The sequence below is a fragment of the Talpa occidentalis genome, unplaced genomic scaffold (genome assembly GCF_014898055.3).
Source record: "Talpa occidentalis isolate TD23 unplaced genomic scaffold, MPIMG_talOcc4v2.1 talOcc4.10, whole genome shotgun sequence".
NCBI lineage: Eukaryota > Metazoa > Chordata > Mammalia > Eulipotyphla > Talpidae > Talpa > Talpa occidentalis.
This window is the reverse complement of record NW_023600993.1, coordinates 50812465-50836989: the sequence shown is the minus strand read 5'-3', so window position 1 is coordinate 50836989 and position 24525 is coordinate 50812465. Positions and strand designations below refer to the sequence as shown.

Sequence of the window (24525 nt, the reverse complement as noted above, 5' to 3'; positions counted from 1 at the left end):
CTATCACCATTTGTCTTTAGGTGATGAGATTATGGTTGTTCCAAACTATTGTTTGAATTTTGCAATTTTCTTTATACTTTAATCTATTTACATGCTTTTCCCCATAAAAGAATGTTTTTTCAATTTATTAATGGTTCTATTTCCACTGAATTTCTTATCTGACATAACAGATGTGTCATTAAAAATTAAAACAATGATGTCAAATATATAAATAAAAAATTGCTATAGATAAAAATAAAATAAAATACTAATCTTAATATTCACAAGGAAAGAAAACAATAATCTCTCCATAGCACCTATATAAACTGATTCAGAAAATTATTCTTAAAGTTTGTATCTTTATGCAAAGATGTTGGATCAATTGTGAAAATTAGAAAGTGAGAATTCTCTCATGTTTTTCCGCAGAGGGAAGTTTTGGCATATTAAGCTCTTCCAGGAGATTTTTCCTAGAACATGTCATTTTATATAACCACTAACACACACATTGTATAAAAATAATGTATTATAGCTGTATTTGCGTTCAGCATAACACCACTATACACTGTATGTGATTTATCTAAATAAGTGTATTAATCAAGATAATTCTATATATAATTACATTTATACGATTATAATCAAGGAAAGGTGTAATGCCCTGAAGAGCCTCAGCCAAGTCGGCCCCGCCCCTCCGGCCCCGCCCGCCCCGCCCCTCCGGCCCCGCCCGCCCCGCCCCTCCGGCCCCGCCCCTCCGGCTCCGCCCGCCGTGGGGGCACCTGGGAGGAGGCGGAGAACAATATGGCGGATGGTGAGGAGCCGTAAGTACCCGGGCTCTGCAGGCGCGCGGGTCCGGGCTGGGCTGTGAGAGAGCGTGGCGGTGGGCGGTCGCCGCCGCCACCCGGGGTCCCCCCGACCCCCGCCCCGTCCCCTCGCCCCCCATCTCCTCGCGGCGCCCAGTGTGTAGCGTGATGCTGACCCTTCTTTTATTCTCTCTTTCTTTTAGGGAGAAGAAAAGAAGGAGAATAGAGGAGCTGCTGGCTGAGAAGTTAGTGCTGCCGGGAGGCCGGGGCCCTCTCCGGGACCCCCGCCTCCCCCGACCCCAGGCCTAGGGGACCAGCCGCAGCGGGACCGGGGGGGTGGGAGTGGGGCAGTCGGAGCGCAGGCCGCGCGGCCTCATCCCCGGTCCCCCGTCCCGCAGCCCCAGGTGCCGGGCGGGCGGCTCCTGCCCTCTCTCCCTCGGGCGGGCTCCGGGCCCGGGTGCACCGCAGCAGATTTTTGCAGGGGCCGGCCAGGGTGCTTGGGCCAAAGGTCTTGCGGAAGGACCCTGAGCCCTCCTTCCTCTATCCCAAATTGTTAGAGCTGCAGTCTTGTGAAAAGACATGTTAAACACGAAACGGAGATTAGCCTATTTTTGGTCTTTCATAAACACTGAGACAGTAGTATTAATTGCAGATATTTTTATGGGAACTGTATATCAGGTGTTGTACTAAGCACTCAAATCAAAGTAATTGGCTCTTAAAGCAGAGAGTTGACTCCAAAGAGTTTATTTTTCCTCTTTACTACACATCCTACTTCTTATCAGATGCTTAGTTTTGTGCTGGTGAAACAGGTTTAAACTAAATGTTTTATAACCATGCCAACGCCACATATTTTTCTTCCTCCCTACTGGGGCGGGGGTACTCCTGCAGTGGGTGTGGTGAGTTAGTAATTTCTGTGCCAATTCCCAGGAACAGTACTTCAGAGTGTGTAGGCATCCCTCAGAAAGTTATATTGCAAGAGAACTAGAAAGACAGAATAAATTTCACATTCCTTCCCAACTATTCATTTCCTTTTCACTTTTGCTTAAAATGATAGTTAAAATTTGAATGCTTAGTATATGCCGAGTACCATACTAGGGCCTCTCTGGATTATCTCTATATCCTCATTTTGACCTCAAGTAGCTATGAACAGCCTACAGATGAGGTTTATGGCTGTAATCTTCTCAAGGTCACAATGCTGTTAATTGTGGAACCAAATCCAGTTGTGACATCAAAATTTATCTTGTTTTTATTGCTTGCTTTGCTAATACTTCTTGATCCTTTTTTGTACAAAATTAGGTGTTACTAATATACTCGAAGGTAGAAATTGTGAGGTTATAGGAAACTTGAAAGTTAAAAGTAAGCACAACCAAATATGAATATTGCCCTCAGTGAATAAGAAAATACAGTTTAAGGAGTCCCTTCTTATTCATTGTTCTTAGGGTCTCCAGATGTTAATGCCTATTTGTGGCATAATTAGAACCTAAAACTTTGTGTTGTTTATTTGCAACAAAAAACACTTAATAGTTTTGAAGTTCTTTTTGAAAATTGGGACCTCATTCGGAAAAGAATACGTGAAAGTTCCTTTCATCAAAAATACGCAAATCCTGTTTTTCAAATATGGAAATAACATGAGTTGTATTAGATTTGAAGCCTCACAATTCTGAAAGTGAAGTTTTGTGGGGGGGGTTTTGGTAACTGATGTTTCCTGATCCAAGTGTGTTGAAGGAACAGGTTGGACTTTAGAGTGATCTTTTGTAATTTCCAGGTGTAGAAAAGCCCACTTCTCATTAATTGACCGCTGTCCCAAGTTTTTCTTGGGTTGCTTTAGGAATTCCAAACAAGTAGACTGATATATTTAATCAAATGTGCAGTTCTTAGCTTTAAATCGTATAATAATAGCCACCAAGGGAAAATGAAAGCATAAGAAAACCACATTGACTGTTCCCTTTTATTTGAGCAGGTTTGGTGTGATTACCTTTTCATTTGGGGAAACCCCTAATGTTTGTAAGTGTGGCTTTTTCATACTGATCTTTGCAGCTGAATTTACTGTGTTCTGTGCAGAATGGCTGTTGATGGTGGGTGTGGGGACACTGGAGACTGGGAAGGTCGCTGGAACCATGTAAAGAAGTTCCTCGAGCGATCTGGACCCTTCACACACCCTGATTTCGAACCGAGCACTGAAGTGAGAAACATTTATTTTTAAATAAATCTTCTAATAGTTTAGTTATATGTTTCAAAAATAATAAAATGCTTCCTTTTAATTTGCTCTTATAATAAAAATACTAATAAAATTGTATAAGTTATCTTGAAATGCTAAATTGAATATTTGCAATTGATTTTATTTAAATGTTCAATATGAGTCTTTTTTTACATTTTTCATATAATACAGATTTTTTCAAGGGCACATAAACTTTATAACCTCATTTAAAATTCTAAGTCATACTTCACTTTAAATTCCAGTTTAAAATTACTTCTGACAATACTTTTTAGTCTTGCTTTGAGAAATTAATTTTGATAGGAATATAGATGTGCTTAATTTTTGAAATTTAGTTGAAACAAGTAATTTAAATCCAATATAATTGCATGTTTAAGTTATGTGATTACTGTATAATAGAATTTTACATTAATAGTGTGACTTAAAGCAAATGTTAAATTAGATACAACTTGTTTTTCACTACAAAGTCAGAAAAAGTATTCTTTATAGTAAATTTTATGACCTTTGTGTTTATAAAGAGATGTTGTTTTGAAATAGAAACACCGTGCTGCTTCTAAAATGCATGCTCTTGGGTTTGACCCAGTGTCTCATCTGAGTAACCTTTCTTTTGAATCTTGGACAGAATTAACTCTGCCATTCTTTGAATAAATTTTACCATATTTTCTTATGCTTCTGATTTTTTTCCCCTGGTAATTTAAGATGCTCCTGTTGAATGATTGTTTCAAATTATATTTCTGCTGATATGTAATTTTCTAAGAGTTTTATCAGTTTTTTCCTTATTGTGATCTAATGATTTGGAAGTCTCAGTCATTATATTCAAAAGTAGTTGTTACTGTTACAACTACTTTTATTTTATTTAGACCTTTGAATACCTTGTATAGTACTTGATCCTCTGTTCTAAAGGTGTTTTGCACTTTTTTTTTTTTTTTTTTAGGAAATCACTTAAATAATTGAATTTGCTACTTTCCCCTTTTAAAGAAAAAAAAAAGAATGTTTAACTTGGCATAGTTTTTCCTTTTTTTTCTTTTTTTTTAAAGATTTATTTATTTATTTATACAAGCACTGGGTACAGTCAGAAGCACGGGAGGGTGAGAGAATTCATCAGAGCCAAAGCCGGGAGCAGAACAGGCAGAAGGACTGAAGTACACTGCTGAGGGGAGCAGCGGGCGGCAGGAGAGGTCTGCGCGCCATGTGGGACCCTTGCCCTGCGGCTGGGGATCGAACTGGCGCTGCCACCGGGGATCCAACCGGTGCTGCAGAGGCTGCGGGTAGCTTCGCAGCCCAGCGCTCAAGCGCTGCGCCACCGGGGAGGCCCGGCATAGTTTTTCTTGTTACAAATAACCTTGCAATTTGTACAATAAAAATTAATTTAAAAAATTAAAAATTATAAATAATTTAGGGTTATAAATAATTTATAAATAAATATAGGGTTATAGAACTTCTGGTTCTACCTTGTTCTTAAATTTGAAATAATTTATTAAATACCAAGTACTCTTTATCCCAAATTGAATTTTTCACGGAAACATCAAAAACTGTTTTATGGCTCTTATTACTTTATTGATGTTACTTTGGGGTTTTGTCAACCAGTTTTAATATGCCTTTTCATTCTTTACAGTCTCTTCAGTTTTTGTTAGATACATGTAAAGTTCTAGTGATTGGAGCTGGCGGCTTAGGATGTGAGCTCCTGAAAAATCTGGTAATTATATATAAAATATGTATTTTTTTCTTCTTTGTGATAATTAACCATTTTCCCTTTTATGTCATAAATTTTTTTATTTTGCCTGTTGACCTTGCTACTTGAGCCTTTGTTAGCTAACTTTAGCATGACATATTTCAGACAGTAATTAAAATGTTAGATAACCTTTGGGACTTCTAAAACACTAATGTTCTCAGCTATAAAGTCACTAGAAATTGTTTTCTTCTCTGCTCTTTAAGCAAACAAATCTGCTTCCTCTTGCAGAACACTCATTAGTTTCAATGATGTAAGTTATAAAAACTAGCATTTCATATTTTAACATGTAATTTTAAAGAATTTATTATTTCTTTTGCTCCTGAAAATCATCTTGTTACATGGATAAGGTATTTTCATATAGAAGGAGACAGTAAGTTTTAAAATTATATTATAACTTGCTCAGGTTTTTCTGGATTGTAATGATGTGCCTGGAATCTAATGTAGGACATTGATTCTTAGGGTGTTCTTTTCACTGAACTGTTAGGTCATTAACCAGATAGTAATTTTTGAGGATCTTATAGTAGTAGATTGATGAAATTTGGGAATGCTAAACCTCTTTTTTTTTTTTTTTCCCTTTTGGTCAGTTTGTTTTTAATGAATATCATTTTAAGCAAGGTTCCTATTTAGTGAAATATATTCATATACTGCTTGGATATCCTTAACTTGTGATTTAATTAGTTGTTTTCATTGGCTTCTGGTTACCACAGAGTAGCTTTGTATAAGTCTTTGTCAGTTTATTTGACAAAAATGGATAGGGGGAGGATTGATTTAGAGACGTTATCTTCCAGGTATCGTACTCCTTGGTATATAAAAAGTGGAAATGCTAGAGTAGACTTACTTGAAAATGAAGCAGGTAACAACCAATTAAAGGACCTAAAAAGTTGGCCATGAGGCTATAATTTAAATATAAACAACCACATTAATTCTGCTAGGGAACACTAATCTTACTCCTAATGAAACTACAAAACCTACAAAACTGCTTCATCACCTGTGATGGATTCTTCGAGGGATTGTAGCAGCTATTCATGGTCTCTATACTTAATAAATTTGAAGTTTCATTGGGGAGACAAGTTTCACATGAAATAGCAATATGTACAGTTTACTTTGATGGGGTGCCAAAATGACAGTACTTTATCAGCCATAAATACTCATTTAGTACATAAACCAAAGAATTCTAGAAAGGAAGGATTTTTGGAGAATGGATAGTGGTTTTGGTAGGCATTTTATACACAAATCTCCTAATCCTTAACTCTTTCCATTTAGGAAATTGTTATTTTTAAATGTGTTATATACTAATTTTAAATGTAATTGGAGATTAGAGCTGAGGATTAGTCATTTAGCAACTTTAGGAGTAGCCTTGGTATTTATTTATTGCATTGTAATAACCTCCTAGACAAAAGAAGGAAACTCAGGGTTTTCAGTTTTACCACTTACTTTGCTTATTTCAGACATAAGTACATAGGGGTATGCATGTTTTTTAATTGTAATACCCCCAAATGCTCTTTCTAAGAAAAAGTATATGGCATTAATATTGATTAAATATTTATTGACCCTCCTTCCCCATAAGCTATGTACTGTTTTAGATGCTAAAAATAAGCATTGAACAATATTGATAGGTGGTTTTTTTTTTTTTTTGACTTATATTTTAGTGATGGGAAAAAACAAGTCAAATACACCTTATATTAGGTGGTAATAAATGCTATGGAGAAAGGAAGGATAGAAAATAGGTAGCCTGGTAGGAAGGGGAAGGGCTTACAAAAAGGTAGGTGCTCTTTGAGCCAAGAGGAGCAAGAATATTTCTGACAGTAGACTGTGCAAATGCAGAAGTTGTGAAGTAGGAGCGTGGCGTATATATTCCAGTACAGCAAGGGTGTTATAGCTAAAGCAGAAGTGGATAAGAGGAAGCATTTTTCAGAATGCTATCAGAGATATAATAAGAGACATAGGGCCTTGCAGTAAATATCACAAAAGATTTTGAAGGCTGTTGTAAGAAATTTGAGTTTTACTGAATTAGGAAGTCTTTGGAGAGATTTAAGCAGATCAAATTAACTTGATCTGACTGGATCAAAGGAAAAACAGGAGGGAGCTCAGAGATTAGTTAGAAGTTTGTTACAATCATTGAGGCAGGAAGTGATAGTTACCTGGAACATGGTGGTAGACTTGGAGGTGGAAAGAGGAGGTCAGATTATGAATGTTTTAAAGATGAAGTCAACAGGTTTAGCTCATGCAACAGATTTGTGGTGCATGAGAGAAAGGCATTAAGGATGACATAGCAAAGTTTTAGCCCTGATCTCTGGAAAGATGGAGTTAACATTAACTGGAAATGAAAGAATGGGAAATGAGTATATTTGGTTATGTTAGCAAATTAGGATGATTGAGTTTGGTTTTGAAAATTACTATGTCTTTTAGATGTTGTTTATCTAATGTGATTATCTGAGTTCACCAGAACTAATGAAAGGATAGTCCAAATTCTCTCTAGTTAGGTGGGAGGAAAACTCCTGAGTGGTGAACTAGAAACTAATTTTAAAAAAGCATTCCAGTTTTCAAGCACGTGGTGACCAAGGGAACATGTTTAAGGAATTGATCCATACCCTGCCAAGTACTTCAGATAGGTAAGGTCAGAGGGTGTGAGAATTGATCACTGGAGGTAATAACATGGAGATCACTGGTGACATTGACAAGTGCAGTTTTGGTGGAGAGGTGGGAGCAAAAGCTTTTTCAGAGTAAGCTCAAGACAGCTCTCCTGCCTACCTGTGACTACCCAGGTATTTCTTTCCACAAACCTTTTCACTTTGCAAAATAGCTTTCCTGCCCCTCTGTGACTATGTAAGTGCATAGTCCTTCAGCTAACTCCTTTTGCTAATAAACCTGTCCTTTTAAAGGTAAAACAAAAAACAGAGTAAGGTCAAGAGAGCAGTTTGAGAGAACAAGTATGGACAACTCTTATAAGAGTTGTTGTAAATTGGGACAGAAAAATGGGGAAATTATTAGCAAGTGATTTAATGTAATCACTTAAATAAATGGATCCAGACCAGAAAGCATATTATGGAGACTTAATTCTGCTGATAAATTTGAATAGTGGTTTTGCTCTTAGAGTGTGTGGCATTATCATTGAAACACAACAGTATTTTGCTTTTCTCTAGCTTTTTTGACTGCTTGTTCTTGACTCAGTACTTTTAATAGTTCTTTTGTATATTCAGTGTACGTGTGTATTTATAATATAGTTTCTCTTTAATAGTTTACTTCTGAATTGTGGCATGCTTAATGTCATGTAAACTGAGATAAAGCTTGTAGGAATTGCTTTTAATAATATTTTGCAAACATAATAGCAAAAACTGTTCATAGTAAAATTAAAGTAAATTAAATATTAGTAAAATGAAAGTATCTTGTAATAGCAAAGCCACAAGTATTGAGATGTGTTTATGAAAATGCAAAACTGTAGAAATTTTGGGTTGTTCTCTTTTGGTTATACACTGTTTAAAACTGAATAGTTAAAGATTTTTCATCTTTGTAGGAGCCCTGAGTTTTATGTACCTTATAAGATGGTTTAATCATTGAATAGATTATACAGAGTTTATTATTAAAAATTTGTAGATTTAGGACTACCTTGAAAACAAATCTTAAAATTTCAAATGTGAGGAAATTTCTGCTTAATTGTTTTTTGTTTGTTTCTACAGGCATTGTCTGGTTTCAGACAGATTCATGTCATAGACATGGATACTATAGATGTTTCTAATCTCAATAGACAGTTTTTATTTAGGTAAGTTTTAATATCTAAGTTTTTTCCCCCTTAAATCTGATGATTGCTAAACTTGAGAACGCTGCAGGTAGTAATTTTTAAAAACTACTGAAAGGATAACATTAATTTTATATATTCAAAAAAAGTAATAACCACTCCCATTTTATGTGAAATTTTACAAGGAAATTTGGGGCATTTAAGTGAAAGTAGTTCTGCTTTGTTTTTTAAGAAATTTCCAAATCATTTATTTGCTTTTGTGCTCTAGCATGCAGCTTTTTTCCTCCTGGTGATTTCATAAGAAAACAATAGCTGGATTATTGAGCCCTAGTGAGATGTATTGGTGCAAGCTCCTGAGCCAGTATTTAAGTGGTGATCCTGGGACAATAATGTGGTATTGAGTGTAAACTTTTCTTAGAGGGGGGAAAGCAAATGGAGAGTTAAGGAGAGTAAACCCGGGAGCTATTGAAATAGAACTAAGAGGAATAATTACCATGGCAATACATGAACGACAGAAAACATCAAGGAATGTTTAAGTGACTTTAAAAAGCTTGAAGTAGACCATATAGGAGATTTGGTGAAAAGTTCATTAGTGAATTTTAATTTAGCTTGTAAGGTTTTGAGTGACTTATATGAAAGTATTAATCCAGGAATTATTGACATGGAGAGATATGGGCCTTTTTTTATTTCCCTCTCTCTAGTGAGTAAGATAGTGATATAACTCAAATAGTCCTACGTATGTAGGCTAAGGTTACCTTAGTAGAAAAGATAAAATCAAATTTGGAGATAGAACTCTGTCTTGTAGAAGATCTTAAAGAAATTGAGAGATGGGTAAAACTAAGTTAAGGAAGTGTTGTCATTGCAATGTAAGCTCTACATTTAACTTTCAAGTTTTATTTTTTAAAATGCCCTAAAGGGGGCCTCCCCTGGTGGCGCAGAGGTTGAGCGCTGGCCGGTTTGATCCCTGGGCGAGGGTCCCACATGGCGCGCAGACCTCTCCTGCCGCCCACTGCTCCCCTCAGCAGTGTACTTCGTCAGTCTGCCTGCTCTGCTCTCCGCTCTGACTCTGGTAAATTCTCTCACCCTTCCGCGCTTCTAACTGTACCCAGTGCTTGTATAAATAAATAAATCTTTAAAAAAAAAAAAATGCCCTAAAGGGCCTCCCTGGTGGCGCAGGAGGTTGAGCGCAGCGCTGTGAAGCTGTCCACAGCCTCTACAGTGCTGGTTCGATCCCGCTGGCTACGGAGATACCCACATGGCATAGCAGACCTCTCCTGTCTCGCCCGCTGCTCCCCTCAGCAGTGTGTTTCGGTCTGCCTGTTCTGTTCCCCTACTCTCTCTCTCTCTGGTGAATCCTCTCACCCTCCCGCGTATCTAGCCTGTACCCCGGTTCTTGTATAAAAATAAATAAAAATTTTTTAAAGATTTATTTATTTATTTATACAAGCACTGGGTACAGTCAGAAGCATGGGAGGGTGAGAGAACCCACTAGAGCCAGAGCGGGGAGCAGAGCAGGCAGAAGGAATGAAGTACGCTGCTGAGGGGAGCAGCGGGTGGCAGGAGAGGTCTGCGCGCCATGTGGGACCCTCCTCCAGTGGCTGGGGAGCAGCCGGGGATCGAACTGGCGCTGCAGAGGCTGCGGGCAGCTTCGCAACCCAGTGCTCAACCGTTGCGCCACCGGGGAGGCCCTAAATAAATATTTTAAAAAAATAAATAAATAAAAATAAAATGCCCTAAAAATGATACCATTGAATTGGTTGTATATTGGTGATAAGATATACACTATCCAAGCTCTTTGCCTATATCACCTTGTTGAATCCTCAGGGTAAGATTAAGTAATTAGGCCATGGTGTCCTTTAAGGATGATGTATGTGGAAGGTCATTTTATTTAAGGTACAGATTTTGGAGGGAATTATCTATTCCCCTAATCATGGAATGGTAAATTTGCAGACTTTTCCACAGAAACCATCTAGGAGTTATTTTGTTTGTTTTTTTTTTTTAACTTTTTTTTTTTTTAAGATTTATTTATTTATTTATACAAGCACTGGGTACAGTCAGAAGCGCGGGAGGGTGAGATAATTCACCAGAGCCAGAGCAGGAAGCAGAACAGGCAGGCCGATGAAGTACACTGCTGAGAGGAGCAGTGGGCGTCAGGAGAGGTCTGCGTGCCATGTGGGACCCTCGCCCTGCGGCTGGGGATCGAACCGGCACTGCATTGGCTGCAGGCAGCTTCGCAGCCCAGCGCTCAACCACTGTGCCACCGGGGAGGCCCAGGAGTTATTTTGTTTTGTGAAATAATATGAAAGCATATAAAATCAACAACATAAAAGAATTTTGGAAGTTTACTTTATCCCCTTCACATATAAAAAAACTGTCCAGAGTAGTTGAATTCAATACTGAAATCATGTTCCTTGTCTTATATGAGGGTCTTCTCTATTACAAGTTAAGACAAAGTCAGAATAAGACTGATCAGAAGTTTTTTGTTTTTTTTTAAGATTTATTTATTTATACAAGAACTGGGGTACAGGCCAGATTCATATAAGGGTGAGCGGATTCACCAGAGACAGAGTGGGGAACAGAACAGGCAGACTGACGAAATGCACTGCTGAGGGGAGCAGCGGGCGAGACAGGAGAGGTCTGCCACGCCATGTAGGACCCTTGCCGGCCGGCAGGGATTGAACCCGATCCGGTGCTGCAGAGGCTGCGGACAGCTTCACAACGCAGTGCTCAACTGCCTGCGCCACCAGGGGAGACCCTGATTAGAAGTTTTTAATCAGAAAAGACCACTGCTTTTATTGGAGGCAAACTTGAACTGTAAAAGTATTTTTCTTCAAATTTCCAATTTTAAATTAATTTCTAGGCCATTGATTATTTTAATTTCTTTAAAAAGTTAACTCTGTTCTCAGATATAAAGGATTATAAAGAGATACGAATGTGGTCACTTTCTTCCAGGTGTCCATAGGCTAGTGGGTATCTTAGGCCTTTGTATATAACAAAAAATACGTTGTGAAAAAGGTAGTGATGAAACACTTACTGTGTATACATGCAGGAGTGATTTATTTTTGTGAGGAGAATGGGAAATGTCAGGAAAGAAAATGCCATTTGTATTGAGATTACAAGAGAGAATTCATGTCCTTTCCTGTCTATAGCTACAGTTATTAGCTAGAAGTGACCTTTTGAGGCCTTATAATTTAGCTTCTCGAAATATTGTTGTCATTTGCAATTTTAGATAATGCCTTTGGAATTGTTCCTTCTTTAAGTGCAGCAGTAGGATGTCCTCTTAAGCGATGCAAAATTTACTACTTAATCAGCAGCATACATGGGAAGAAGCAGATAAGTTAAAGTTCTTCCATCCCTAGAATGAATCACATTGTATGTATTTCAGCTGTGACCAGCATAGTAACATCTTGAGGTTCTTGGTTTTAGGGCATATGCTTGAAAGTATCTGGGTCTGCAATAATTTCCAGGAAGAAAGTCACAGTGAAAAGTGTCCGGGAAACATGTCATTATATTTTTTACCTAGAAGAAAAAGAACACTTTATATTTTCATTTAGGAAATACTTAATTATACTTACCACCTATAAATAATGAATTTGAGCATTAGAAGGACTGAATGACTGATTATTCACCAAAAATCCTTTGTTAAAAATATTCTAAATATTCACTGAATAGTCACTGTGGACATTTTTAAGTTTGAAAATAAGCTATGTGGATCATCTAAAATTATGTCATGAATGATAATTCAAATATAATTTTTCCTGTAGGTCTAAAGATGTCGGAAGACCTAAAGCTGAAGTTGCTGCAGAATTTTTAAATGACAGAATTCCCAATTGCAATGTAGTTCCGTATCCTTTTAACAAAAAACCTAATTTTTTCAAGTTTTTGTCTCTAAGAGATGGTTAACATAAGTAATACAGATAAACAAGGTGAAATAAAGATCAGCAGCAATAGCTTATTGCTGATCATAGATCTGCTGATAACAGTTTGCTTTATATCCTCCTGGTTTTTTCCTTAAGGTTATATAAAATTTTTTGCCCTAATTTTTAAATTAAACTTATGTAGCCGGTGTCATAATTTGTTTTGCATTATTGTCTTTAATTTTAGTTACAATTGCGTATCTCCTCGCCCAGATGGTAAATTCCTAGAATAATACAATTAATCTTTGTGTCTTCTTACAGTAGTAGAGAGTAAGTTGCCAAATGGGGAGTGTGTCAGAGTAAATTTATTTTTACAAGAAATGTATATTCACACTCTTGGTTTTTGTACCATTAGATCTGGGGTACTTTAGTATTTTATAGAAATTTAGGAGTTAGGGTTACTCTGATGGAAATCCCACAGGATATAAAATCAACATACAAAAATTATGTATTTCTGTATACTAGCAGTGAAATTTAAATACAGTGGATATATAACATTGTCTATGCCACTCAAAAAAGGGGAGAAATACTTTGGTGTAAAGCTGAGAAAATAAGTGGAATTTGTATGCTAAAAACTACAAAATGTTGATGAAAGAAATCAAGCATCTTAATAAAAGGAGAGATAGCCAATGTTCAAGAATTGGATAAATAGTCAAGATGTCCATTCTTTCCAACTTTGTATACAAGTGTAACCAATTTCTATAATCATAGCAAAATTTTTTGATGATACAGATAATATTCAAATATTTATATAGAAAGCCACAAAAATGTTCTTCTAAACAATTCTGAAAAAGAATAAAATGGGAGGAAACATGTCTAATTTCAATACTTATTATATAGTGACAGTAATCAAGACAGTGTGGGATTTTCACAGAGAGACACATATCTGTAGAACAAAATAGAGAAGCCAGAAATAACCCCTAGCAAGTCTGGCGATTGCTATTTGACAAAGGCACAATATCAGTACAGTGGAAGAAGATTAATTTTTCAACAAACTGTTATGGAGCTATTAGATAAACAAGGCAAAAATGTGAATCTTGACTTAAATCTCAAAATTATATGTAGTAATTCAAAATGAATCACAGATAAAAATGTGAAACTCTGGAACTCTGAAGGATAACAGGAGAAAATCCTTGGGATCCAGGGTGTGAAGAGTCCTTAGACAACATCAGAAATTTGTCCATAAAAGAAAAAAAATTGATAAATTGAACCTTATCAAAGTTAAAAACTTTTGCTCTATGAAGGAAGGACATGTTACGAGAACATGTTACCTCAGATGTTACCTAGCAGTGGTCTTGCCTAATGTGTATAGAAGCCAATAATTACACTGACTTTGAAAATTTTACTGCCAGTTGACTGGCGGGAAGGCAGGAGGCAAGGCTCAATTCTGTCTTCCTGAGGATGGGACTTTGGACAATATTAAGGGATTGATGAACAAGAAAGTTTAGAAAAATGCAAGTTCACAGAATCTATTGCTTATGTGCTGCTGAATGAATCATGGCATAACTCAGTTTGGGATTCAGAAACCACAACAAAACATGTCCATTTAGCCATCTCCGGGCACCTTGGTTCTTTTTTTCTATGGCATTTGTTCTGGGCAGTTAAGTTGCATTGAGGACAGTGAACGTTCTTCTGGGCCTGCACTCAAAAACACAACTTCACAATTTAGGAAAATCTCCTTTTCGTCTCCTTTTAAATTGGGATTGGGTGCTTTTGCTCCAAGATTCATTTTATTGATAGTTACACAGTTTAATGGTCAAGCCTTGATGATCTTGCAAGGTAAGCAGAAATAAGGGAAATCATTGAAACAGGAAAAGGTGAGATAGATTGACCATTGTGGGTTTTCAGGCTGAATAATAATTGTGAAGCAAGTAACTTGCAAGGACTTTTACCTAGAATATGTAGAGGACTCTCAAAGCTCAATAGTAAAAACACAGTGCAGTTATAATATGGATAAGAAATGTGAAGGGACATTTCACTAAAGAACATGCAAAAGCACACAGAAAGATGCATAACAGCACTAGCTATAGAGGAATTCAAATTATGACCACAATGAGATCACTCCATATCTATTAGGATAATTTAAATTAAAAAAGGTAACAATATCAAAATAAATTAGAATATATTAAGTGCTATATTTATTCACACCCACAGCTAATTTTAAGTGGGATTCCCTTTCCATAGTCTCCAGGCAGGTGAAAACTCCTGATATGGTTTTGTTGTGTTCAGAGAAAGACTCAGCTGAATTACAAGAGAGAAGGAAATTTTACTAAAAAATTACTAATTTTACAGTAGGAAAAAAAAAGCAACAAATTATTAGCATCTGTAAAACTATTGTAAACACCTTTTTTGGCTTTGCAGTAACTCTTCTGGCTAAATAAAAACTAATGCGCTTCCTTCACTAAACCGACATTTATTGTTTCTTGACTTTATGCTTTCACAAGTCTTATGATTTTATATAAAAATTAAGCATAGGGCCTCCCTGGTGGCACAAGGGGTTAAGTCTCAGCACTATCACTCTGTCCGCAGCCACTGCAGCTTAAGTTCTATCCCCAGCCAGGGAGCTAACCCACATGGCGCAGCAGACCTCTCCTGTCTCCCTTACTGCTCCCCTCAGCAGTATATTTCAGTAGATTTGCCTGTACAGCGCCCCACTCTCTGGTGAATCTTCTTACTCCCCACCCCCACCTCTGGCCTGTACCACAGTTCTTGTATGCATAAATAAATAAATATTTAAAAAAATTAAGCAGAGTAGAAGGTGTTACAGACAAGTATAATAACATGAAGGTTCAGGGATGAGAGAAACTAAGTGGTTAGGAGAGTAGTATTAGAGAAAAGGTTTGGTCAGGAAATAGGTGGTCTTTTCATGAGATTCCTTGAATTCCACTGTTTTAAGCATTATGACATTTTTGTTTATACATTTATTTGTAATATTTTATATAATTCTTACATCATTTTTCATCTTCGCACAATGTATGCATTTTCATTTTGGTTATATTCCCCATACAATTGCACCCCCCCACCCCTTATTTTGACTCTAGTCCTTCCTCTCCCTGCCCCTCCCCCCCAGTGTGTCTCTGGTTTATAGTTGCTTGTTGATGTTTATATATTTATAATGTGCTTTTTATGACTATTAAAATTCACTTTGCAAATTACAAACTTAGCAGCTTAAGTTCCTTTACTTAAATTCAGACATTTCAACAAGATTCAGGATTTTAATGACACTTTCTATCGACGTAAGTTCTTTGTAAATTCACAGTTTTTAATTGTAAGCTATTTTGAAGACTTCAGTTGCTTTCTTCTCTTAGTGTTGCCTTCTTAAGAAGGTTGTTGATTGCAAAGAGAGTGCCACTATTTTAATTCTTAGTTGGCACTGCTGGCAGCATTTTTCTTTGCTAACTTGAATAAAGATTACTCAAGATTAGAAACTGTTTATGTATGTATAATACAAAGTTGGGTTTTGTTTGTTTCTTAGTGTGAATTATGTTGTGTAACAGCTCCTTTAAAAAGTAAACTTGCTTTTTATTCTTGTAGAATTTCATATAATTGTATGTGGACTGGACTCTATCATAGCCAGAAGATGGATAAACGGCATGCTGGTAAACACTTAGTGCTGTGGTTGTCTGAAGTTCTCAATCCTATTCTTAACTCAGTGAAAGTCAGAATTACATATAGACCATGATTTTTTGAAAAATTAATTTTCAGTTAAGTAGCTATTCTTCATTGTTTCTTGCCAGTCGTTTTCAGGTGACAATTTAAATTACTAATACTATAATTCCTTGATTTGATATATTAGTACTCAGTAATGCAGTTGCCTTGTAGAATTACTTTATATCATGTTCCTTTTATTGAATCCTTACACACTCTACATTTAAATACTTTCAAATAATTTTCTTAGATATCCCTTCTAAATTATGAAGATGGTGTTTTAGATCCAAGCTCCATTGTCCCTTTGATAGATGGGGGGACAGAAGGTTTTAAAGGAAATGCCCGAGTAATTCTACCTGGAATGACTGCTTGTATTGAATGCACACTGGAACTGTATCCACCACAGGTAATGAGAATAAACTTTCATTTGTTTATAGAGTATTCTGGAATAAAATTTGGGTTGAATTAATAAATATTCAATATTTAGGATTTTCAATTTAATAATTTTTTAAAAAATCATCCTAAGTAGAAGATAAAATATGAAATTCTGAGGGAGGATATGAAGTGAATGTCAGTTTTGATAATTATTCTGTTTTCATTTGTATTTTTTATTTTGAGAGTAGCGATAAATCACTCAATTACAAAGCTGTATATTAGGTTAGAGCTATAATCTATTTTGTTCGGTTTTAACCTGTGATTGTTTCATAGAAATAAAGATACCAGTGTTAAGAATGATCTTTTTAAAGATGGGTCCCTAATTTCAAGGACAGAATTTTGATTTATAAATGTAAATGTCGTTGAGTATTGACTGGAATTGATTTAACTTTGTGTATTTCCTTTTGTCTTGGTTTATTTTATATAATCAGATCTAAATATCAAGTAAACAAAGTACTCATATTTAGGAATGTTTTAGCTCTTCCCATGGCCCAACATAGCTTACGTTTGTATACCTTCTTAATGTAAGGCAAACCTGTTTTTATAGGCAGGTTGGCCAAAGTTAAATAAATGACTCAGAATGCAACTAGATTTAAAACCATCATTATGGAATAAAATGTTTTTGTTTATATTAGTGAAAGACTAAGATGAATTTTAAGAACTTGTTGCAACTAGATCATAACTTAGAAGTTGAATTTTAAAGTATTGATTATAGTCCACTAAAAAAGGCTAATTGTGGTTTTAGGTTAATTTTCCCATGTGCACTATTGCATCTATGCCCCGGCTACCAGAACACTGTATTGAGTATGTAAGGATATTGCAGTGGCCTAAGGAGCAGCCTTTTGGAGGTAATGAAACTAATTTCATGATTCAGAATTTATGTGAAATATACCTTTATTATTGATTTGGATAATTACATTTAAAACATATTGATTTGTTTAATATTTATGTCTTTCTCTGCCCCCCTCCCCCTCCCAACAGAAGGGGTTCAGTTAGATGGAGATGATCCTGATCATATTCAGTGGATTTTTCAAAAATCCCTGGAGAGAGCATCGCAATATAATATTAGGGGTGTTACATATAGACTCACTCAAGGTAAGTTAGTAACTTGTCACAAATTATGATTTTTGGATGATCATAATTATGGGTAAGTGTTGCTTTAGAGGAAATAGTTGACATGTAATTTCACATAATACTATCCACGTGCCCCAAATTTGGTAGCTGGGAATCGAGATTAGCAGAATCCATAGTACTTCTTAGCCAAGAGGAACTTAATGAAATTATTGAATCTTACAAGTCATCCAAGTTGAACCATTCATTTTATCTTTCACTGAAGAGGAATTTGTCACCTACTAGGGCAATCTGCTTCACATTTGGAGAATATTTATTGGCTAATTCTATAATTGAGCATATATCTCCATCTTTAGTTTGATCTGAGGGTTGCCCTCAAGTATACCATATATAATTTTCATTCCCTTTTAAGTCATTCATGCCCATTAATATATTAAGGACTATGATCAGAGACCCCCGATCTTTATCCTTGCCATGAAGACCCCTAGTTTCTTTAACCCTTTGTCATATTGCATGACTTTTTCCTTCATCAAGTTGTTTTTCTTTAACCATATTCCATTTATTCATGCTAACTGCTTAGGCTGGAATGGACCATTGTTGGGCTGATCTTGTTTTTCATAATAGATTTCTGATAATTAAAACAGTAGTAGAGGAAAGCAGGGCTTTTGTTTGCTTTTGTTTATATTGATGCTATGCTTTTCTTTGAGGTTACTAAAATCTGAAAGTTTTCTCTACATACATAGTCACTCCCTATATTTCTATTATTGAGTTGGCAGGGGTTTTTCGGTGTGTTGGTTTTTTTTTAATACTCAAGAATTGATGTCTTCTCTCTCCTATCCTTCCGCACGCCTCATCTTTACACACACACACACACACACACATACACACACTTTTATGCCTGCCAAGTTATCCTTATTCTTTCCAGGTTCATTTCACCTATTGCTTTGATAATTATATCCTTTATATCTTTTTCAAGTAATTAAAAATTTCGGCAAGCCTAAACTGAAGACATCTTAGTCATGCTTCTCATCAGATCTTTTTAGATTTATCTTATTCTGTTGAGTTGCGCTTCTTGAACACTTCATATTTGTCTTTTTCACAAGATGTTATGAAAAACCTTTCCAGATGTTCTGCTGAAACCTTGTTACATTATCTTCCATATTTCCCTGAGTTGCCAAGCTGGTCAGAGTAACTAAATGATAATAGTCCAACATAACACATATTAAATGAAACTTCTATGGCATGTAGTACACATTTAGTAATTGTTTCAATTAGCAAATGAATTCAGTTCATTGTGATTAACAACCAAAAATTAATTTCAATATGTAATTTCATTCATCCTTCCATACTCTTTAGCAGGGCTTGGTATGTACTTTTCAACCTGATGATTAGGGCCTTGACTGGTGGTACAGAAACAAAATTGGAAGGGAAGTCCAACTGTTTTGAAGGGGGTGTTTATGGAGAGAGTATATCATTTTGGTAATACTTCTGTTGGATAAGATCTCTTATACTCCTCACTGTCTGTAACTACAGTATATCCTCTCTAAGTGATTCACTGGGGAGTTTCAGTTTAATTATCATGAGGTTGTCTCCTCCCTCCCTGCTCCCTCTTCTCTAAAATTATACGTTAATTATATAGTCAGAATTAACTTTTTAAAATAGCCTTCCAAACTTTTGTACTGCCTTCCTTTTTAGTCTTCTTAGATAATTGCCCTTTTTTCTGAAGTTTCTGAAACCTGTTTACACCTGAAGTCCTGGGGTTACTTACTATGTATAATACAGCTTAGAAAAATGTATCAGTTAATACTATGTGTTTTAGGACAGATCTGGGTTCATAACCAACCCATCACTTTCTAGTGTATAATTTACATTCTCTCAACATCATTTTTTTTTTAAAACTTTTTAAATTTATTTATTTATACAAGAACCAGGGTACAGGCCAGATGCATGGGAGGGTGAGAGGATTCACTAGAGACAGAGTGGGGAACAGAACAGGCAGACTGATGAAATGCACTTCTGAGGGGAGCAGCGGGCGTGACAGGAGAGGTCTGCAGCACCATGTGGGACCCTCACCAGCCGGCCAGGATTTAAGTGGTGCTACAGAGGCTGCGGACAGCTTCACAGCACTGTGCTGAACCGCCTGCGCTACCAAGGGAGGCCCTCAACATCATTTTTCTTATTAAAATCAGAGTTACAAGATTAAGGATGTTATGAAAATTCAATAATATTTAATCTTCACACAGCATGTGGAATAAAGCAAACCGTTAATTTTTTATTACATTTTTTACTGTCTTTAAATGAAGCTTAGTGAAGAGGTAACTTTTTTACTACTGCTTTACGATTCTGAACATAATACAAAATGATAGCAGTATGAAAGAAGATTGTTTCACGGTTAAACTTAAGCCTGTTTTCTAACTTCAAAGCCTGGAAAATCAAGTTGTAGGAAATGATATTTAATAATCATATTGTTTAAAATATCTGTTTTTAAATGAAATTACCATATTTTAATCAATGTATTTTTTTAGGGGTAGTAAAACGAATCATTCCTGCAGTCGCTTCCACAAATGCAGTCATTGCAGGTGAGGAAAAAAGGCTACTACTTAATTTTGTTTGATTCCTTTAGTTTTTGATCCAGTATCTAAATTGACATTTCTGCAGTTATTTCATCTCAGAGAGCTGGTATTTTAGGAATTTAATACCTTCTTGGGTTAGTGGTATAATTAAGCTGACCAAAAAAAAAGCTGTTGGACCTTGTATGTATATTTTGTCTTCCATAATTATGTCATATTATAAAGTGATCTGCAGGGAGAGGACATTTTAGTGCCATTTTTTCAAGGATGCAGAACAGGCTGCTCTGAAGAAGGGGAAGACAAACTTTTCATGTTATACAAAACAAAGCATTTGTTACTTTCTCTATTTGAAGTAAAAGTATACATGTTTTATTTTTAGTCAGTAGATTAAAATCTATTTTATCTATACAAATCATAAATGTATCTGTTCTGCTCTAACTGTACTTAACTGTTGCAAAGTACTTTTAAAAAGTACTTAATTTTAAATGTCTAATTTTCATTGAGTTAAAACATCTTTATTTTCTCCCCTCTTCAGCTGTGTGTGCCACTGAGGTTTTCAAAATAGCCACAAGGTAATTGGTTTCATTTTTAATACATATGTAAATATGTGCTTTGGCCTGGCTCAGATATATAAAGGTGAACATTTTTTTCATTACAGTGCATATATTCCTCTTAATAACTACTTGGTATTCAGTGACGTAGATGGACTGTATACATATACATTTGAAGCAGAGAGAAAGGTTAGTAATATATACTAATTAAAATTTTTTAAATCATGTATACTTTGATTTTTACATATTACTAGTTAAAACTATGAATGAAATTGCCTGCACCTTAAGCATTTTGTCCAGAACTTCGTGAACTCTCACAATATGTCCTGTATATTCTAGCCTGAAATAAATACTACACAGCAAAATAACTTAGGGAAAAAATGGTAGATTAGGAAAAGCAGTTTTTAAAGCATAAAAATGTGTTCATAGTAAGTAGCATGATTGTAAAATAGATTTTCATTTCATTGTTATAAAAAAAACCTATAATTGGTGCATGTGCCACTGATACTTGTTGTGTTTTGTATCTGTAGGAAAACTGTCCAGCTTGTAGCCAACTTCCTCAGAATATTCAGTTTTCTCCATCAGCTAAACTACAGGAAGTTTTGGATTATCTAACTAATAGTGCTTCTCTGTAAGTGTCTTGGACTTTTGTTATGTTGTAGAAATAATTTTTGTGATTTTAAAACTAAAAACTGGAATTGTTTTCTAAAAAGTGATATTTAACTTTCTGTTCTCGTCATTATATTTAGGCAGATGAAATCTCCAGCCATCACAGCCACGTTAGAGGGAAAAAATAGAACACTTTACTTACAGGTGATAAGTATATTTGGCTTTGTATTTCCTACCCTACAAAAATCACATTAAAAGCTTATTTTCATTCAGTGTGCTTTACATTAAAATAATTTTGTTTTCTAGTCAGTAACCTCTATTGAGGAACGAACAAGGCCAAATCTCTCCAAGACATTGAAAGGTATTTTAAATGGGTATTTTTACTAATCAGTTTCGTCTTTCTTTTCTTTTTGGTAAAAGTAATAAATGCTTATTATAAATTTAAATAATGATATCCTAATTAAATCTTTAGAAAAAGACAATATTGCTCTTTTAGCAAATCAGAAATCTCCTAAGAAATTAAATGTACTATTTCCTTGATTAAAGGGTGAAGTTTAATGTTTATCAAGACCATATCTGTGTTATTCTATATACTCTATATGTCTCTTTTATCCTTCATTGAATTTTTCCAAAGTTAATTATACTTTCTCTGTTTTAGAATTGGGACTCGTTGATGGACAGGAACTGGCAGTTGCTGATGTCACTACACCACAGACTGTACTATTCAAGCTTCATTTTACTTCTTAAGGAAAATAAATTTACACATATTAGAACACACAGATAAACTTCATGGATGCTGAGAAATTTAATTGGTGTCATTTTTAGTATTAGTGTTGCTAGGATTTGACTTTTTTTTATATATATATATAATGAGCCACTCTTTTTTAATTTTATAACTATCCCTCAAAGACAGAATTTTTGGGATTGGTTACTGTAAACATTTTGTTAAAATGGGAAATGATGCCTGGAGAGAGAGATTATGAGGAAATTTATTGCTTCTTTTAAAGGAGGAGGCAAATACCCTCTGTTGTGTGCATTTTGTGTTATGGAAAAATACATTCCTCAGTTTTCATTTGAGCACCCACATATACAAAGGTGTTCCTTTAAAGAAAATAACATTAATTTTTAAATAACACAAAATATTACAACCTGACATCTAGAGCATATTGAATATGGGCTACTTCTACTTGATTTAATATTCCTTTAATTCATTTATCTATCCAATTGAATATTAATTATTGCAAAGGTTACCTTGTCCATAATAATTTGTAAATGGTGATGTAGCTAGCTGAAAACCTGTGCATGGAAATGAGAAATATTTTCATCTGTTTACTTGCAGTGCCATAGAGCCCGATATGTACAACATTAAAAGACATGTATGTTTAAAAGAATTTAATGTTTAAACAGTTATCACTGATGCTTTCGCACTATTTATTAATAAAATCATATATTATCTACTTTTCTCAATGAAAATTTTAAATGTATTAAGGATTATAAATAGCTCCCTGTAATATAGGTAAAAATGTGTAGTAGAGTAATATACAAATTTTTATGGCACCTGAATTAATATTTTGCCACAGTACCAATTTAATCTGATTTAATATAATGAAATGGATTTAACAGTATTCCTCTTCCTTAATGTCTTCCCTCCCCCTAAAAACTAAGGCTTAAAACAGAATGTGTGGTACATATTCTCTGTTTTTTACTTACCTGGCAATTTTCTATTTAAAAGCTTTTTGATTACTCAGTTACATATTCATTTATCCTTTCAAGCTTTATATTGACAAATTGTTTCATTATAAAATCATGGCATAAATTTATATGCTTTACTTATAAGTTACAGATTTTGTTTAAACTATTGTACATCGAAGAACCAATACTTAGTCCCTCCTTTACTTAGGTACTTACAATACTTTTGAAATAGCCTTTGGAGAAGGTGACATTATCCTGAAGAGCTTAACAAATAGTTTTAGAAAGTTTAGGTTATTTGCCCAAAACTGGGCATAGAAGTCTTGGAAAAGGGATTCCAACCCTAATCTACCTCAAACCTCAGACTACTTAGCTGTTTGAAGTTACTGAGTTAGGTGCTAGTGTAGAGTATTAAATTCTAAGAGTGTTAACATGTAAATTTTTACTGACTAGATAAAAATTGAAGATGATAACTTACCAAGGACAGTTTAAATCTGATTATTTTCAAAGAAAAATAATTCCTTTATGGTATTGTTCTTTGCAGTGGGTAAAGTACTCAAAAGGGATTAGGCAAGTAAGGCAAATAATCACAGCAGGGAGGGTTAATAAGAGGATGTAATAAGACTAGTGGGATCTTCGGCAAACTAGAGTGAAAATTGTCAAAATGGGCAACCCACTGCAGCTGACTCTTCCATGTTGATAGCCATATTTTTCAAAATTAGATGGAAATCTGGGTATCTGTATGAAATCTGACTTTGGAAGAATTTTTTTAACATGGAGATGAAATCAATCTTAGCTGCAGATTACATTAGAAAAACACCAAATTGGCTTCTTGCAGCCAGTATCTGAAGACTCCATACAGGAAAAAGTTAGATTTTAAATAATGCCTATTAACAGTAATAGCTTCAGTGCTCCGGTTGGTTTTGGTAGGGGAGGGTCGGGGAGAAGGGCGGTAAAATTGTTTTCTGTATTCTTGTTCTAACTTAAAATTTGAAGAGTTTTTTTAAATCCATCAAATGGGCTGATGAGGTCTGTATACAATAACCAGGATTCTGAGACAAACAAAGCCAGAGTTCCTCAATGCCAATTAACACAACTGATAATTTGAGACGAAGTCATAAAAAATGGTGGACCCTGGGGCTTCCCTGGTGGCAAAATGGGTTAAGCACCGCACTATGAAGCAACACTCAGCTTCTAAGGCCTAAGTGTGATCCCCGGCCCTCCAGGGAGCAACCCACATGGCGGGACAGACCTCCCCTGTCACGCCTGCTGCTCCCCTCAGCAGTGTGCTTCGGTCAGTCTGCCTGTTGCGTTTCCCCGCTCTGTCTCTGGTGAATCCTCTCACCTCCCCACACCTCTGGCCTGTACCCCAGCTCTTGTATGCATAAATAAACCTTTTTAAAAAAGGTAAACCCTTTATTGGCATTTTTTTTTGGCAAAGCGCTAGCTTTTAGTATGCGAACATCTTTTCAAAGAAGGAGCCCGCACGAAAACTCACATACTCTTCTGAGAGGAGTCAGCAGAGTTCTCAGGTGTCTGAGAATTCTCGCACTACTGGAAACCGTATAAATGGAAA

The 24525-nt window shown here is 35.6% G+C and overlaps 1 protein-coding gene across 3 annotated transcripts; it reads left to right on the top strand.

Annotated features, from left to right (window-relative positions):
- The first annotated feature begins 737 nt into the window (after positions 1-737).
- On the top strand, positions 738-24360 carry UBA3 (ubiquitin like modifier activating enzyme 3). 3 transcript variants are annotated; one of them, XM_037492488.2, is made up of 18 exons: positions 738-794; positions 980-1021; positions 2838-2958; positions 4607-4687; positions 8401-8483; positions 12224-12304; positions 15569-15612; positions 15911-15975; positions 16275-16430; positions 17205-17307; positions 17441-17554; positions 20056-20109; positions 20636-20672; positions 20759-20840; positions 21182-21282; positions 21401-21464; positions 21567-21621; positions 21919-24360. In XM_037492488.2, exons 1-18 carry the CDS (start codon positions 775-777, stop codon positions 22005-22007), a joined length of 1392 nt encoding a protein of 463 aa, XP_037348385.1. In that variant the 5' UTR covers positions 738-774; the 3' UTR covers positions 22008-24360. The 3 variants fall into 3 exon arrangements, with proteins under 3 accessions (XP_037348385.1, XP_037348392.1, XP_054551446.1); XM_054695471.1 differs by having other exon boundaries at positions 768-784; XM_037492495.2 differs by lacking the exon at positions 980-1021 and having other exon boundaries at positions 739-794.
- The last annotated feature ends 165 nt before the right edge of the window (positions 24361-24525 follow it).

Excerpts from the sequence above, each read along its gene's own strand:
- UBA3 (XM_037492488.2), top strand. The coding sequence starts at position 775 with ATGGCGGATGGTGAGGAGCC. Across the intron at positions 8,484-12,223 it reads AATAGACAGTTTTTATTTAG|GTCTAAAGATGTCGGAAGAC; the intron begins GTAAGTTTTAAT and ends TTTTTCCTGTAG. Across the intron at positions 15,976-16,274 it reads GATGGATAAACGGCATGCTG|ATATCCCTTCTAAATTATGA; the intron begins GTAAACACTTAG and ends TAATTTTCTTAG.